The sequence below is a fragment of the Acipenser ruthenus genome, chromosome 26 (genome assembly GCF_902713425.1).
Source record: "Acipenser ruthenus chromosome 26, fAciRut3.2 maternal haplotype, whole genome shotgun sequence".
In the NCBI taxonomy this organism is placed as follows: domain Eukaryota; kingdom Metazoa; phylum Chordata; class Actinopteri; order Acipenseriformes; family Acipenseridae; genus Acipenser; species Acipenser ruthenus.
Genome location: NC_081214.1, coordinates 16,515,944 through 16,533,639, shown reverse-complemented (window position 1 = coordinate 16,533,639; position 17,696 = coordinate 16,515,944). Strand labels below are relative to the sequence as shown.

Genomic DNA, 17,696 nt, shown 5'->3' with positions numbered 1-17,696 from the left:
AGTGGTCACTGCTCACATAGAGTGGGATTTGGAGGCATGGGGCCTTTCTTGACAGCCAATTCATAACATAAAATCTGTGCTGCTAATCTGTTCTTCATTGCCAGGCTTACATGTATTAGTTTTGCATAATTTGGCAGGACTTTACAAACACTATTAACACAGCAGATATCAAGATTGCGTAACAAATAATCATTCATGGAGGCAAAAGGGCATGTTTAGAAAAGCACATTATTTTCACACCCTTAATACCTGGGTGAGGTCTCAATCAACATCTACATGAAGGCACTTTCAATTGTAGGTTGATTAAGTTATCCAATAGCTGTCCTTTTTGCTTGTGGCCACTGACCTACCAGTTTACTGGGCCAAACTGACTCGTACATTCTCGTCATAAAAGAGAAAAGCTAACATGACATTGCAAGAATTTTCAGTCAAAAAGCAACATTACAGTTAGTGCTCGCCGTTGAAACTGCCCCCCTTCTCCGGGCCGTCCAGTCGCTTGATCAAGCAGCAGAGACGAGAAAGAAAGTCTGACAGCGCACAGCGAGTTAAAGTACAAGTTTATGATGAAGGAAACCAGAACATTTCTGTGCTTGTCTCCTTATCACTATTAACACTGGTATTAAGCCTGACTGCAAAACCATAAAGGATGTTGAAGTATATAAAAAAGAATTAAGTTAATCTATAACTGTAAAGTCTGTATTACACTGTGTCTATATGAATAGGGTATGGACGTGTCTCAAATGCCTTTGCTTTAAAAATGTCAGCACAGTATAGGCCTGTATACTCTATCAAATGTACATACCAGTTGCTAGGCCTAAGTGTTCTCACTGTAGCAGAAATGTAATATTGTATAATGGCACTGCAGTTGCATAATATGTATAAGAATAAAAGCATTGTTGTTTTTTCTTGACATGTGTCATTTTAATAGTCTCGGAGGGAAAAACATATGTACCCCCCCAGGGCCATGCATCTGGTGTTTCATTTGTTCAACTACTGTGTTTGAAAGGAAAACAGAACAATAAAATAGTGCTGACAGTTGCAAGTAAAAATATGTCTGTAAGATTTTGTGCTTTTTTTTCTTCTTTTCTGAATAATTTAGCACTTAAAGAACACACTTTGTCACCAAGTGAAACCAAACGTTTTCCTGAAGTGTTTTCATATTATTAACCTTAATTCACAATACACCACGTCATATTAATATCAAATGTATAAATAGGATCTGAAAATCATCACACTGTGACTTATTCAGTGATAGTCAAAATATATTGAAGTGTTTAAAATGTACTTGGATTAAACTGCATCATTGTATAATAGAAGACCGACATTTGTCGAAATTGCAAGACCTTACAAATCTGAAAATGCAGCGCCTTACTGAAGTGTTACAAATGTATCACTTTTATGGACCACCTGCATTGAAAAGGGGATAAAGTAGAAACCTTAAAGAATCAAGCTGGATCAGCATGACCGATTGTGAAGAGATCACTTCAAAATGTTTCAGAGGGATATGTAAGCTTGTAGCCCCAAGCCCTGTGCTAAAAAAGAAATCTCCTTATTACACATCGGTTATTCTAAGCCTCAGGCCTCAAATAAACTGGGTAGGGAATAATCTGCCAGTACAATGTGCTGGATAGATAAGTGAACTAAGTACATCTTACTAAGTCAAAGGTGAGTTTTCCTTCTAATTCTTTAGTGATTGTTCTCTGTTAACACCCTTTGATACACACATATGGTGTATACAGTAACTGCATTTTAATTGAAAAGACTTACCCAAGAACTTCAAAAGACATGAGCGACCAAGGACGAACTACATACCTAGGTGCAGGAGTGAAATTTTCAACCAAAAAGTGCAGGTACTCGTATGTGCAGCCGGGTGGAGTACACCTGTGGTTTATTAATTTTTTCCTACATGTAAACATTCAATTTGACTGCAAAATAACTGCTAAATTATAACCAGAACCATAAACAAGGAAGCTGAAAATACTAAAAGCGTTGTCCCCTCTGCAGGTATCACTCAGTCATGAACTGTAATGTAACACTTAAGTTAAATCTTAAGTGACAAGACAGTAACTGTAAGATGTTTAAAAAAGTGGTGGTGATATAAAAAAAGAATTGTGCTATGAACAAATTATACAGAAAGGTCGAAGTTTAAACAATGGCAAGCACATCAGAAATGTAAACTTTGCATCTAGAAACAGTCCAAGTCTAAGACTATCTAGAAATATACTCTTCAAAAAAAGAAACGCATAGGTGTTTTGAATGTACTTTTTATAGCATTAAAACCTTAACTTGTACAGAAATCATTAAGACATTCAATAAAGTCACTTTCAAAGGTCAAACAAAGTTTAAGGTCAACAGAAATCAGTAATGGGTATGCCCACCATTGGTATCGATGACGGCCTGACAGCTCTTGCCCGTGGATTGAATCGGAGCCTGGATAACATGCTGGGGAATGGCAACTCACTCTTGCTCAAGTGCCTGGAAAAGTCCTTGTGACGTCTGTGGCTTGTCGATCAAGCTTGTCCCACAAATGCTCAATGGGGTTCTGATCTGGTGATCGAGACAGCCAGGGAAGCACTTGAACATTGTTCTGAGTGAGGAAAGCTGTGGTGACCCGGGCTGTGTGTGCGCGGTCGTGCATTGTCATGCTGGAAAATGAAGTAACCATGGTTCATGAATGGAATCACATGAGGCCGTATGATCTCATGACAATAGTGCTGAGCTGTCCGATTGCCACTGTCTGAGATTGCCGCCCACACCATGACACTCCCAACACCAACATTGCAGATTTATTGCTACAACCTCAAAAGATGCAAAAATTGGGGGTCCTGAGTGCCTCATCTGGTAGAAGCACAGCCACGTGGTATGCACAGTGAGTCATACAGCCCAGCTTCGCGTCCTGGGTGTGCGAAGTAGGTCGGTCTTCGCTGGGGACTCCGAAGGAAGCGTTGCATTGGCACAGGCGCTCCCATGGGTTAGGGTGGTAAAACTGTCAGGGACTGTTTCTCTTCATCGCTCTACAGTGAACCCTGCTGGCCAGGTGCCCAGTGAGCGCAGAGCAGACACCTGCAGGGCTGGCCTTTGTCCTCCAGAGGTCGGTAGCTCTCTGACATCCACTCTCGAGTTCCTGGGTGAAAAAGAAAGCTAGCTTGGACGCCCACTGAATCTTTGGATTTCCTGAGCCATGTGGAGAATTGCTGCAGTGAGGAGAAAAGTGAATGGGCATTCCAAATTGGGAGAAAATCGGGGGCGGGATTATAATTGGACACACTAAATTTTTTTTTTAGTTTTTTTTAAAGATGCTAAAATGAAGGTAGAAGCAGGTGGCAGCTAGCCAAAATATTGTTGCTACGAACTTATACCACATTAGATATTGTATCAATATTGATAAGTAAACTATTGTGGCCCCTTTTCAGTGCTAAAAATATTTAATCCACCCCTTAGTGTACCTTTTTGTAAAGCAGAATGGTTTAACTGACTTAGAAACTTGTGTAGCATTGTCAACAAGCTGGAAACCTCAGTAGGCTAATTACTTTCCATTTCATTTTTTTTTCTGGAGAAAACTAAAACTTTGTTGTTATCCTAAGAGATTGCACAACTTTTTAACTTCAGGAAGGGGCAATGATCAGCAGCACATGGCTGTACAGCTACAAATCTAATTTTAGTACATTGAAAAAAAAAAATTTTTTAACCACAGACGTGTCATATATTTCCTGTTAGGCTCTTTTATTGTGAAATGTATACAAATACATTGTATACAAAAGAAAAACACATGTTGTGTTTGAAAACTCCAATGTGAATACACACTCCAGAATGCACATAGCAAGTGAAGACTTGAAATGGCCTTTTACTGAAGTGTTACAGTATATGTAAAGGTAAATGTTGAACAGAATCACAACAACACATTGATAAACTGGAGCACAACTCAAACGTATCATGCGGTGCTGACGCCCTATATAGTTTGATTTTTGTCTTGTTTATTTTTTCTTTTGTGTTTTGGTGTTTTGTTTTTGATATTTAGTCAGACACTCCATCTAGGTCATGCTACCTGCTGTGTTTGATTGCAGCGTAAAGCAGCTGCTGATTGGTCAGCTGCGGATCCCTGACCAGCAGGTGGGCGTATCATTTTCTAAAGAACAATGCTGCAAACTTATTTTGGTTTATAGTATGCCAGATAGTCAACATTTCTGGATAATTTGTTTTTGTAATTTGGTGTCTGTTACCTTGCATGAAAGTCCTGTAATCAAAGCCATATTTTTTTGCTTGAAGGATTATGTAAGCCTGCCATTTCCCAGACTATTTGGAGATCTGTAATTTCATACAAATTACATTTTTTCTGTTTTAAGTGAACTACTGTTGTGTTTCAGAGCCTGTGTTTGCAAACTAAGATGACACAAAGCAAGCTGTGTCTAAAAAAAGTGTAAAAGCAGCAAATCTGATCGAATAGCTACAGTAACCCAGAAAGCAGTGATGTCAAAAGAAGGAAATTATCTAACAGCAGGGAAAGTGAAGCAGAGATGCCCAAACACTATCCCAAATATACACCGCAAATAATGGCATAAACTGTGACCTTGAGCACTGGGTTCCACTCTGCCTTCATTTGGATTATAATATTGCTTAATCTGGTAAACTGTTTCTTCTCTATTGTTTTATTATTAACAGTTTTGTGCAAAAAAAATGCAGTTATTTTTCAATATTTCACTCAATTGAACCATTAAGATTAAAAGTCTTGTAATATATTACATTATATTAACCCGAGTTTCACTGGTACATGTCCTGTTTCTGTTCTTCAAAGTACTTTTTTTAATAAATAGTAATTGTACATATTAATATGTAAAGTATGATACATATATAACTAACATATAAAAACCATTGGGGTTATGAGACCAGATTTCTAAAATATTACTGTGTAGAGTACCTGTAGTACATCATACAATTACTAGTGTACTAATGTTGTATTCTAAAACTCATATACATGCTTGATGTAGCAGCTTGTTCTTTCCTCGACCATGCCACATTTAGAAAGCTGTATCATTGAAACCCCCCTTCCAAGACTGTATAATCATGTTTATATTATATTTCTATAGAGAACATCCTATGGGAATACAGTCAACTTGTAAAATAAATACCCCATTTCCTTTCCCATATATAAACAGCACAGCTAGCATCCTTTACTGATTATACTAGCTTTGTCCCAAGACAATTTCTAACTCTTCCCACCATTTCTTAACCTTGCATACTAAGAGTGGCCCTTGCGCTATAGCAGTGAAGGGCACATTATATGCAGAGAACTACAATTTCAAGGGTCAGTTAAATAAAACAAGCATACATTAAACACAATTATCAATCGCTGTTAACAACTGTCGTTCTTCTTTACTAAAACTATCTGTGCAGTTACCAAAATGTCAGTGATAGTCAAAGAGCGCCAGTAGAGCAAGGCAGTAACAAAGCAACTGTTTCATCATTTACCTTAAATTGTGTTGAGAGGCTCCTTGTGTGAATGTGGAAAACAAGCTTTTAAGTCTTTTTTGCAGAGCAGAAGAAAAAAACAGCGTTATTTAGCCAGAAGAAGCAGACAGCTCACAGCTCATCTATCTCAGAGCTTGGCAATGTGGATATTGTCCCTTCCATCTGGACTCCACTAAATGCTTGAGAGACAGACCCTGCCAAGAGGGAACTTGAAGAGTACAGTGTGGTGGAGGGAGGGGAGAACACTGAGCTAGCCAATCAGGGGCTTGATTACCTTGTCTTGCACTGCCTGACTGGCTGCATGTGGTATTTTATTGTTTACATATAGACCATTTACTGAATAGCTGAGGACACCAACAGTCTGTCACCCGTTGTATCACAGCATACTGTTAAGGCAAGCCTTGTGGCACTGTGCTGCTGATAGAGTTTTTGACAGGGTCAGTATAAAATCAAAGTGCCCTCAGCCAGGGTTAAAATACTTGATTAATTGTTTTTACCAATACAGCAAATATGTGGATAATCAAAACGCCTTATACATTTAAAAAAAGAGTAAAATAAATAATAAACATAACTTTTTATTTTATTTTTAGGATTGAAGCCTTTAAAATCTTAAGAGTTGACATGGTTAACCCTAGTCAATACTGTAAGGCACAGGGTTGAGTTAGTTAATAATCCACATTGCTTAATCAATGGAATCCTTTTACAGGCAGCTAGATATGAATTTATAACATGTACTGTATTAGTAGTACTAAAAGATTCAAATGCACAAATGAAATGTACTGTAAAAAGAAAACGGAGGTACAATCAATATCAAGTAATTCATCTATCTGATTCCTATACTTTCAGTTAGATTCCTAGGTTTTGTTTGTATTCCAATGTTTTCAAATTCCATTCCCATCATATCATTTTAATTTTCACTGATCGTGTGGTTTAATCCTTAAAGTACATTTCCAAGAATTCCCTCAGGGCTTGTTTTGCTTGTAGCTGGGGTGTTTGTAATCTGTGGATTGCAATCCAATTTCTAATGTAAATGTTGGCTCAGCTATCAGCAACTAGAATGCCTAGCCCTTTTGCATGCAAAACAGTCCTTCAATCTTTATTTATTTTTGAGGGGTGGCAACTGGTTTGCATCACCATGAATTTTAGGATTGAGACAAATATATATATATATATATATATATATATATATATACATATATATATATATATATATATATATATATATATATATATATATATATATAATTAACATAATTGAGATATTTTTATTTAACATCATGTAATCAAAGAAACTACAAAATGATATGGCAAGAGTCTACCGGAAGCCATAACAGCATGCAAACCTTTTGCCATAGCTGTACATTCTATTGGTCTAAGCCTGTCACGAAAGAAATACGCAGCCAGATAGTGCATTCTTTACATATATTTGAAGTGCAAAATCATGTGAATCATCATTTTAGTTAAACAATTGGATATACTTAGAATCATTATGCATATCCTATTTTAAACTATGGGAATAGGGTCTACTTTCAGAACCATTATAAATATTTGAATTAGAATTAAAAATGACAGACTCAAATTGTTCCGTTAAAATGACGAAAGGTTAAACATAAATCTGTTCAGTGTGCCGAAGATAAATCATATTTCAGTATTGACAGGTTTCAATGAATTGGCATCTCAGTTCATTCAATTTCAACATGAACTTTGGAAACAAAAATTGCAATTATTGTGTGGTTTGTTTTGCAAAAATGTCAGTAATTCACAAAGTTAAGGAAAAGGTTTCAACATATTTTTAAAGGGCAGCTGAGTCAGGCTGGCGAATCACAGTCGAACAGAGATGTATTGCAGTGATACACTAAACATAATGTACCGTATAATAGACCTTGTTCATTCGATATTCTTTGTTGGTTTTGACTCATCGGTACTAATAAAATAAATTGCCTTTATTAAAGTATGCCAGATGCCCTTGGGTAATCAATTTCCACATCTGTATAACTTAGCAAAGCTTTGTCTTACACTTCCAACCAATTCAGTGGATGCAGAACACGCAGTCTCAATGTATGGGCAACTCCACACCAGACAGAGAATGTCGGCAGCAACTGCTGGGGGATGTTGCATGCTTACCTTTAACAAATGACAGCACTATGTTTTAGTAAGGAAGCAAGTATCACTATTTTTAGGCTTTTATAGTGCTCTGAAATATTGTCTACTTAATGGTTTATTTAATGTTTAAACAGGTCAGCGAAATGTCTGTGGAATCCTAATTTTATTCCATAACCTACCCACGGAAAATACTTAAATTTATAGAGATTTAAGTAGACCCCTAATTATAAGTAATCAGAATGCAAGTTGACTGCGTGGGATGAAAGCTGAATTTCAGCGCTGATTAAGGTAAAGGTTGATTTAGAGAGGAGTTGCTGGGGGGCTGCTGTGGTCGCACAGTCACGCTGATATAGATGCTGTCTGAAATACTTACATGTACTGTGTTGCCTCCATTTCTTGTACCAACTTATTTTCAAAAATATTTTGTTTATTATTCAGACTTGTTTTTCTCCAACTTGAGGTACTAATTGCTGAGCAAGTGTCTGTCAAATGTGCTTCTATCCCTCTTCAGACTCCAGTTCCTGCAAGGCTGTATACTTTTCATCATTTTCTAGTTTTAATATACTTCATACATAGCCACCTAATCCAAATCTTTTGATGTGATCTTTCAAGAGCTCTTATGGGTTATTTGGAAGACAAAGAATAGATCTAATACTTAGATGTGTAATCTTGAAAATATGTTTAATGTAGCTATGGACCATGGAGACAAACAGAAAAAAAATGATTAAATGTAAATTGAGCACTTAGCTGCTGTATTTTTGTTGTTCATTAGATTAATTATTGATTCATTTGAAGATATTTTTGTATGTAGCGTGCATGCTTGTATACAAAGAGGTTCTGTGTCTAATGTGAAATGAGAATGTTTCTAAAGAATATTGAATTGCAATTCTTGTCAAGTGTTATTGCAGTAATGTACGCAAGTCCTTAAACATAGAAACGTTTCTGAAAACTGTCAAGTCTTAAAGGATAAACAACATAGCATCTACAACATGACTAGGTAGCCCATCATGATGTATTTTTCAGTGGGCCACATATTCAAAAGAATTATGCACCTAAAAACTTTGTTCTGGACAGCAATATTCAGAACACAAAATAGATGCACAAGCACACATGTGTTTTGAATGTACTGCCAAAATCTCAGAAGTGCAAAAAATTACCCATTTAGTTTGCCTTTATATGTACAATGTGGGGCCCAATATCTGTAAGTGATTTAAAACATATTTTTCAGATCTATTGATGCTAACAAAATATTACAAACACTTGTTTCTCCTATATTGAGAATGAAGAAACATGCAGAATGGGTAGTGCACTCACTTAAGCATACTCAAACTCTCACTCATTAGATATCATAAATACATAATTGTTCCATTATAATGAGAAATGAGTCTTATTTGTGTGCTGTTACCCCTCAAAAAACAAAAAAAATAATAGTGTTATGGCAGAATAAAGATATCACATATTTTTCAAGTTGGGAGTTGATCCACCTGGTGGATATCATAAAAACTAACCTGTATTTTTTTTCTTTTTTGTGGCCAGCATCTCATTTATCAGCAAGGGTCTAAGCTTTTACTGCAATGTCCGTGTTTCTATAGCCAGATTTATAGTCATACAATGTGACTATTCTGTAGATATTATTGTAAAGGAATCAGCCAAACAATTCAAAATCATTTTAGTTGGTTTCCAATAATGATTGATAAGTATGCCTTTGAAAAGGATTGCGGAATTGGCTTTTGTTATCACATGCTTTTTGAACAATGCTGTATGAGTGTGGTCCATGCCAAAGACTATATCTTACAATTACACCAGGATCTACTACTGCTGTAAACACATATGAGTCATTTCACAAATTTACATCAATTATGCATCTGTTCAAAAGTGATAAAGTGGGTATAGTTTCAGTTTTTGACAATCGATATGCAATTTCTGTACAAAGACCACTCTCAGTACTCTGAAATTCTGTGGTCGTCCATGCAGTTTGCATGCTACGTGTGCTTTTTTGCATTTTTGTATAGTTGTTAATATTTTTAACAAAACAATGTGTAACATTCATAATAATGAAATAGTTTGAAACATATTAAAAAGCAAAAGTGTGTACTATTATAAGTAATGTTTGCAGTGCAAGTTTAGTTATGCATTTGAATTGAATAATAAATCTGGCTGCTCACTCCTTTTTTGGCATACAGGTAGTTTTTGCTGATGCATTTGCAGTATTATATCATTCCTACTTTTAAATTCCCAAATTAAACTGCATTTTAAAAAAGAATAGTGTGTGGTTGTTTAACATTCTGTACTGTAGTTGAAGGTGTCATTTAATAATAATAATAATAATAATAATAATAATAATAATAATAATAATAATAATAATAAATAAATAACTGAAGCCTAATTCCTCACGGACAGTGCAGGGCTTTCACCATTTTGTGTTTAGGAAAATTGATTTTAAGGATGTTGCAAACTTTTCCAACATGATATGTCCTAAATATCACTAGGATGAAGTAAATTTTAGTGAAGCAACGTGCTAGCATGTATTTAATGAAGGAAGTTTTAAAAGAGAGCAGTTACAGGGATGAATAATGGACCTGTTATTTATTTATTTATTTATTTATTTAATATTTTGCGTTTTAACTTGTTAATGATTTATATGGTGTTGAAAAAAGTTTACTAGATAAAATGTGTGAGTGACGAATCAAAAGGGCGGCAGCTGTGACTGCTGTTTTATAAAACCCAGCTATTCCTGTAATTTACCGCTTTATATAAACATATTAAATGCTTACGGTGATTGTGGAGTCTTGTGCCTAAGTGTAGCACTGGCTTTGTTTCTTTTTTGAGACAAAAGCATTGCTGGAATTTAACAATTATGGTTGCATTTGCAATAGAAGAACACATTTTTTTCAAAGGAAGTAATTTTTTATTTGATGCCATTCCAAGGGCCAGTAAGTTTTGTTGTGTTATTTGGATACAGGAAGCCAGTTTCCGCTATTATGAAATTCAAAAGCCTCACAGTAAGTTGGGTGTTTTGGTAGCTGCCCAGGAAATGTATGTGCAAAACCACCAGGTTATATGTAAATGACGAATTAAAAGTCCTGGGAAGTGATTTCTTTTAAAACATTTGCATAATAGTGTGTCTGATGTTGGCACATATCTCTTGGGTGGGGATCATGTCAATGCAGTGCAACCTAGGCACGGCTGCCAAGTCACACACTCGTTAATAATGGAAAATCACAGTCAGTGTTGTGCATGCTTGGGCTGGTTTCACAGAAATAGATCCTTTTTTTTAAGATACAGTGTGAAGGACTTTATTTTATTATCAGTCACATTGCTCAATCAAGCCAAATAAACAGGACAGAACAAGTCTGTTTTTCAGTTCAGATGAAGTTACTCAGTCCCAATGTTTTGAAATCAGAGTATACCAGGGCATATGAATTATTCTTATTGAATTCTTGTTCCATGCTGAAATGAATTTCTGCACAATGGTAGCAAACATCAGCTATTCATCTGTTGCGAGACCGACGCAGTACGATAATGTTGCAGCTTTGCAATCCTGTTTCTTCTGACTAGCATTGAATCAGCTGCACTTCATTAGTCCAGCCACCAGGTGGCAAAATAAACTAGAACATGTGCTTACAAGTATAAATACCCCAAGAAAGACTACCTTTTTAAGCATACAGAAAATGATCAATCTACATATAATCTACAGATTACAAAGAATGATATTTATATGAGTTTTCATGGTCTGGTGGACGGGCCGTTTGACATGGTGAAGCATGGCGGTGCCCGCTGATACAGATCATTCTCTGTATTCTAACATTAGATAAATGACAAACTGTACTTGCAATCCTGGCATAAAACAATAAATGTAGCCTCGATTTACAATGGTCTGTAAAGTATAGCAAGAATGTGTATGTATTTGACCCATTATAATAATAATATTATTATATTTTATCACACGTGATATATGTACTATATGAAGAGCCCCGAGGTCATTCAAGAAAAATAGAAAATTACTTTGAAACTTTGAAATTTTGATTTTGAAATGGGAGATCCACATCAAATAAGCAGAACATGTCTGGGTCTGTTCGCCTTGCGAAATTCCGCCTTTCGTGCAGTGGTTTCGATCAATCAATAAACTCTCAGCTTACGGTCCTTAAGATCATAGCATTATAGACGCATATTACCATGTAACGATTCTGGTGGTCGCAATGCTGAGGCACAAAGTAGTTGAATTAGTAGTCCTGGTAACATGCCTGCACAACTTTAGCACAGCACATTAAGGAATCTCTTTTGTGCTATGAGATCACCAGTAGCATGTTGCAGTTGTATCTGTTGTAAACACAGATAGCTAGGATTAGGTAAGTAAGTATTGGAATATCATTCTAAAACCTTACAAAGTCATGGAAAAATAACATTTTAATGTTATGTGTTTATTCAAAATATTACCATTTTCCCCATGCATGGCACTTAGAAGTTTGTTGTAAACCCATGTCATAATAAAAAAAGGGCAGGGTCAACGGATTTTTTTTTTCCATGAATAGCAGTGCTACAGTCATAGCGTGCTAACTTTATTTTCACTGTAAATGTAGCCCATTTGTGTGAGAAATTGACTTATATGGCCGTAACCCCAAAACTGATAGTGTTAGTGTATCCACTACACAATCCATACATTTTCACTGTGCAGGTCTTACCGGCATAGAAAGAAACTATCTAACAAACAGAAGTCTGATCTACTATTCTAATAGCATAAGCACATGTTTACAGCCTGCAGTAAAACAAAAAGCACTGGAAATAGCAGTTTAACAAGCAACACAAAAGAGGGAAAAACTTACTATCAGGGAGCAGTGAAGCTTGAAAGAGATCCACAGAAGAGGAGACAAGGAAGGGTTTAAATCCATTTTAAAGACCTATACTGCAGGTAGAATATACTTTAAGTTAAATATGAAACTGAAACTATTTCACAGATATATCAAGTAACTAAACCCCTCCCATCCCTTCCCAGTTATGGTAACACCAGGTGTTTGATTGATTGCAGAAATGCAGGAGGGAACAGATTACAGTTTCATAGTTGTTTTTGAATACCAAAACAGCTGTGTTACAGACAATGGGTCCCTAGTGTAAATGCTAAAGCCTTATTTATAACACCTAAATAGAAACAATTGATATATTACTATATTGTATAATATAACTGCAGTGTAGCTGAGCAGATGGGATGCGTTCTCTTTGGTTAATGTAACAATTATATACACACACCAAAAGTTATTTTCTCCATATTAAGATGGTGCCTATTGTGGAGCTTCAGTTTGGATGCTCTAGTAAAAATAGACTCAAGCAACTAATGATTTGAATAATTTGAATAAAGTCATTACAAGGTGTTCTGATTTCCTGGTTGAATTAGTACTGTAATCAGACGTTTGGTCTGGCACGGCTTTGTCGTACAATGCAGTGGGTTTACAGGTCCTTCATGTGCTTATTTCAATTGATTCATTTCCAGGAATAAGCATGGAACAAATTATCCAGCAGAGATGGAATCCTGTTCACAACTCTTGAACAAAGTTCTAAAACTCCAGGCCTAAAACTCCTGTGACTCCCTGTCACAAAGACGGCCGGAGTGGGTGGCGTCAGACCAGAGCCAGGAAATAAACAACAGAGACTTGGGGTTTTGATGAAGCTGAGCGCGTGATCGCGCTGAGCATTTAACAAAACCGTGTAACAATTTATTTATTTTTATTTATTTTTTGTTCCTGGGTAGTAAGTGTTATTTCCTAATTGCTTATGCCTCAAAAGTATAGAAAATGGCTATTATTCCCCACAAACTTTGTTTTTGTGACCAGGACAGTGATATTTTGAAATTTACCTATTTTCCAGAACATTCCAGATAGATTCAGTGCTGAGTAAACTTGGAGTAACTTCTAGAACTTTCCAAGGTCATAGGAGACTTCAAAATGGTGGCATTCCTGATGGGTCTCCAAGGCGGTTTTACCAAGTTTCCCTGCTATCTTTGCCTTTGGGACAGCAGGGACACCAAGGCGCACTACCACAGGCGGGACTGGCCACAGCGGACCGAGTTCTCTGTGGGGAGGAACAACGTCAAGTGGGAGCCACTGGTGGACCCCCGGAAGGTGCTGATGCCACCACTGCACATCAAATTGGGCCTTATGAAACAATTTGTCAGAGCTCTAGATAAGGAGTCGGCAGCCTTCCAGTACCTTCAAGACTTCTTCCCTAAGCTGTCTGAGGCAAAGGTCAAAGCCGGTGTCTTCATCGGACCACAGATAAAGAAGATCCTGGAGTGCAATGAATTCCCCAAGAAGCTCGCTAGTAAGGAGAAAGCGGCTTGGAACAGCTTTGTTGCAGTGGTTCGGGGCTTCCTGGGCAATCACAAGGCCGAAAACTATGTGGAGCTGGTTGAGACTCTGGTGAAGAACTACGGCACAATGGGCTGTAGGATGTCCCTCAAAGTCCATATCCTTGATGCTCATCTTGATAAATTCAAGGAGAACATGGGAGTGTACTCGGAGGAGCAAGGCGAGCGCTTCCACCAGGATATACTGGACTTTGAACACCGCTACCAAGGACAGTATAACGAGAACATGATGGGGGCTGATTCGTGAAAGTGATTTACAGTATAATCGTAAATCTCGAAAAACTACTCACTTCTAAATCTTTTGTAGTCATTTTTGTATTACTTTAGTATAAATACATGTTAATTTGGATTCATATGTTGTTTTTTTCTGACTTTATGTGAACGAAAAGACACAAATTCGCCCGTTTTCTCATTGGAAATAGGTAAATATCAAAATATCACTGTCCTGGTCACAAAAGCAAAGTTTGTGGGGATTAATAGCCATTGTCTATACTTTTGAGGCATAAGCAATTAGGAAATAACACTTACTACCCAGGAACAAAAACTGTGTTACATAGTGTAATTAAACAGAACAGAAAATAAAAGGTTTTAAACACAAAACAGGACACGGCACTTGAGGCCAAAATAAATAGACGAACAAAAACGGACTAAAACAGGAAACAGACAGACAAACGGTGAGTGAAACAAAAACGTAGCTTTCTTTACTTTTGCTTTCTTTACTTTTTCCTACTTTCCTTTTTCCTCCTCTCTCTCTCCCGTTCTCCACTCACCGAACACACAACCCCGAGTGAAAGAAATGTGCATCTATATATACTGTTGTGCTGGGATTCAATTACTAATTAATTATTCACTTGAATCCCAGCACGTGAATTAATTCTGTGCAACCCCGTGCTCACATACTATACTTTAAATGCACGTGCAGTGATGTGCAATCCCCTGCCTAAATACAAATTATACAATTTAAATACTCGTGCTGCACACACCCATTTATATCCTGTGAACCAACTACAATACACCAACATTAACACACGCAACATACAACATATAACACAGAAAATACATACAGGGGCGGGCACTTCGTCACACTCCCTCTCATGCTGTAATGAGGTTGCAGCTGGGTCTTGCACGGAGTCAAAGCTGTCCAACAATTTGCTAGTGAAAGCCGGACCAACCTCTGTAAATGTAATGCTTGTCTTTCTACAGAACAATTCTCAATTCCAAACATAGAATTTGTTTTCTACACTTTGGATAACAATGATTTGGAACCCCACTCACCTTTCCAAGGCACATGACTTGGTTAACAAGTGCTTGGTTTGAAAAAGCAAAGAATGAATAGGGCAAAAACAGACTTCTGCCATAAGTCAATTTTAAATGACTTACAGGGTTAAAACAATTAAGTAATTGGATTAAAACTATGAGAAATGATTATCCCTTGAAGTAAAAAAAGCAGACTTTGTGTCAAAGTTCTTCCATGAACACAAGCTTGACGCCCCTCCACTGTGACCAGACAGACACGGAGAGGGAGAGACATTGTAGGGATTGGGAATCCATTTAAAAACCTATTTACTAATATTTTGCATTTGATGAAAAAAAAAGACTCAATCCAAATTTGTCTTTTTTAATAAAAGGTGACATTACAGCCTGTAAAACTTAGCTAAAAATATTTTCAAAAGAAAGCATAATGCATTACATGTGCGCTAGGAGCAGTGACTTTTACTAATAAGATTGTGCAATGAGGTTTAAAGAATATTTTTGTTTTCTAAAATCTAATTTTGAACTTTCAAGTTAGTAGTGATTAAAGTAAGCATGCTTGGGAGAATGAAGTTTTTGAAGCATGGACATGATCATAAAAAAAATTTACTTGGCAGTGGAAAACTCTAGAATATCTATCTATGCTACCCATGAGTTTATCTGTCCAGTTTTTTCTTTGTGGGTAAAAAATTCTGAGGGAGTAAGACAGATTAAAATCACATAACAATGTCACATCCAAGCACAGTAAATAAAACCACATGCATTTTTTTTGTATCAATAAAAGTTTTAGCACGAAAGTGAATTCCTGTTCAACCATTGGTTATGCCTCTCTCATGTACAGTTTTTATTGGTTGAACTAGCTGCCAGTGATGTGTACCAAATTTGCCAATTAAAAATAGATGCTTAGCAAAAGTATGAATAATGATGACTGCAGCTGCTGTTAAAAAGGACAACATTTACATAAAACAGTGGTTGTATTTTCACGCTTGGTGGTGGCATTCTGGAATTATTTATACCATAGACACTCAAACTAACTGCTTTCACTGAACGGCCTCACTTTGTTTACATTAGACACCTCCACTCCATACAGACATAAGTTATTAGAATTAACAGGAAATTATGGAGGATTCATTTTATGAAGCAGTGTGAAAATGTGAGTTTTCTTATAAAGAGCATGATTTTGTTTTATTATTTTCAATGCTTTTGTCACCATGTTGTCAAGTCTGTTTGTTCTCCTTTCCATTTTCTATATGTTATATTGTCTAATTAGATCTGTTCTAAAGCTGCAAATCTTAAGTTATTCATGTTACGCCTTTCACTCAAAAAATATTGTACTCAGTGCTCCAGATAAAAAAAAAAAATGTAATTGAAAACCCAGACTTATTGGTCATGTGTTTTTGGCAATTCCAAGACAGGCAACAACTTGTCCAATCCTTTCTCTTGCTGCCATATGCAGTATATTCTCAATTGACCTTTGAGATGCCAAGAACCAACGAAGTATAAGAAGCTTGATAACATGCAAACTCAAGCTGTGATGCAAAATTGCTATGCGTATTTTTTATGCATTAAATTTACTGTAAAAACCTTTGTATAAGTCTATTTTCTAGGTATTTTTAGAGGGTCCTAAAAGGGGGGGGGGGGTTAGGGGGGCAAACTTATACACCGGTGCAACTTATACACCGTTTTTTTTACGGTAAACATCATGCGTAGTTCATGTTTTTCAATGCGTAAATAGGGGATTTTTTTTATTGTTTTATATAGTCTTCTACCAGTTTCTCCCACATATAATATTTGATTACATTTTTGGCAAACATAACATAAATGTAGTTGCTACTCTTGCACCTTTCTGTTAGCCCTTTTGAAGTGCTACAATGCCAAAAAAAACTGCTAGAAGTTGATCTGGCGCTGTTTTTGAAATTGGCGCTTGTTTATCTCTGCGGTGAGTTCCTCATCCATCCAGGGAGGCATCTGTTGTGATAGATACTGATGCTAAAATCACATTAGGGGATATCCCAGAAGCAAGAATTTGCTTTGCCTCCAGAATGTTGCTTCAGCTGCTACCTCTGAGGTGACCTGTATTACATAGGTCAGGTAGGGAACATTGTACTTCCAAGCACCAAAGTTGTCTTCACCACCACCATTGAACTTGAGGCTCTATGTCTTTATTGATCCCATCTACTGTTGTGTTTGAGCCTGCATTTTCATGAGAATCAGTCAGGTTAGATTTTTAATTCTTGCTGGTCCATCTTAAAAAGCTCAACCACATCACCTGGGATTTGTGCTGTTGTTGCACTACCCTCTATGAGGTCCAGAGTATTTGCCAGGCTAGAATCAAATGCACAACTCATGGCTCGGGCATCTGGTTTTGATCTGCAGCTGGAACCATCGTCACAGTGTCTCTTGCTCCTTGATTCCCCTTCCTTGACTACCGTTGCATGACTCCTTTGGATTGGGAGCGATCCATGTATTTAGCACATACATCACCAGGCATGATTTAAAAAGGAAATCAGAACTTAGG

The 17,696-nt window shown here is 36.8% G+C and overlaps 1 protein-coding gene across 4 annotated transcripts in view; it reads right to left on the bottom strand.

Moving 5' to 3' along the window:
* Positions 1–17,696, bottom strand: part of LOC117430341 (rho GTPase-activating protein 6-like) — a 49,362-nt gene that overhangs the window by 29,453 nt on the left and 2,213 nt on the right. The window contains exon 1 of one of the 4 annotated variants that reach the window (XM_059001399.1): positions 12,393–12,517. The exons of 2 other annotated variants lie outside the window; for them this stretch is intronic. In XM_059001399.1, coding sequence (XP_058857382.1) covers positions 12,393–12,458 — 66 coding nt within the window. In that variant the 5' untranslated portion in view covers positions 12,459–12,517. Of the gene's footprint in view, positions 1–5,466; positions 5,644–12,392; positions 12,518–17,696 lie in introns of those variants that run through there. One more of the 4 variants, XM_059001401.1, reaches the window with a different exon arrangement.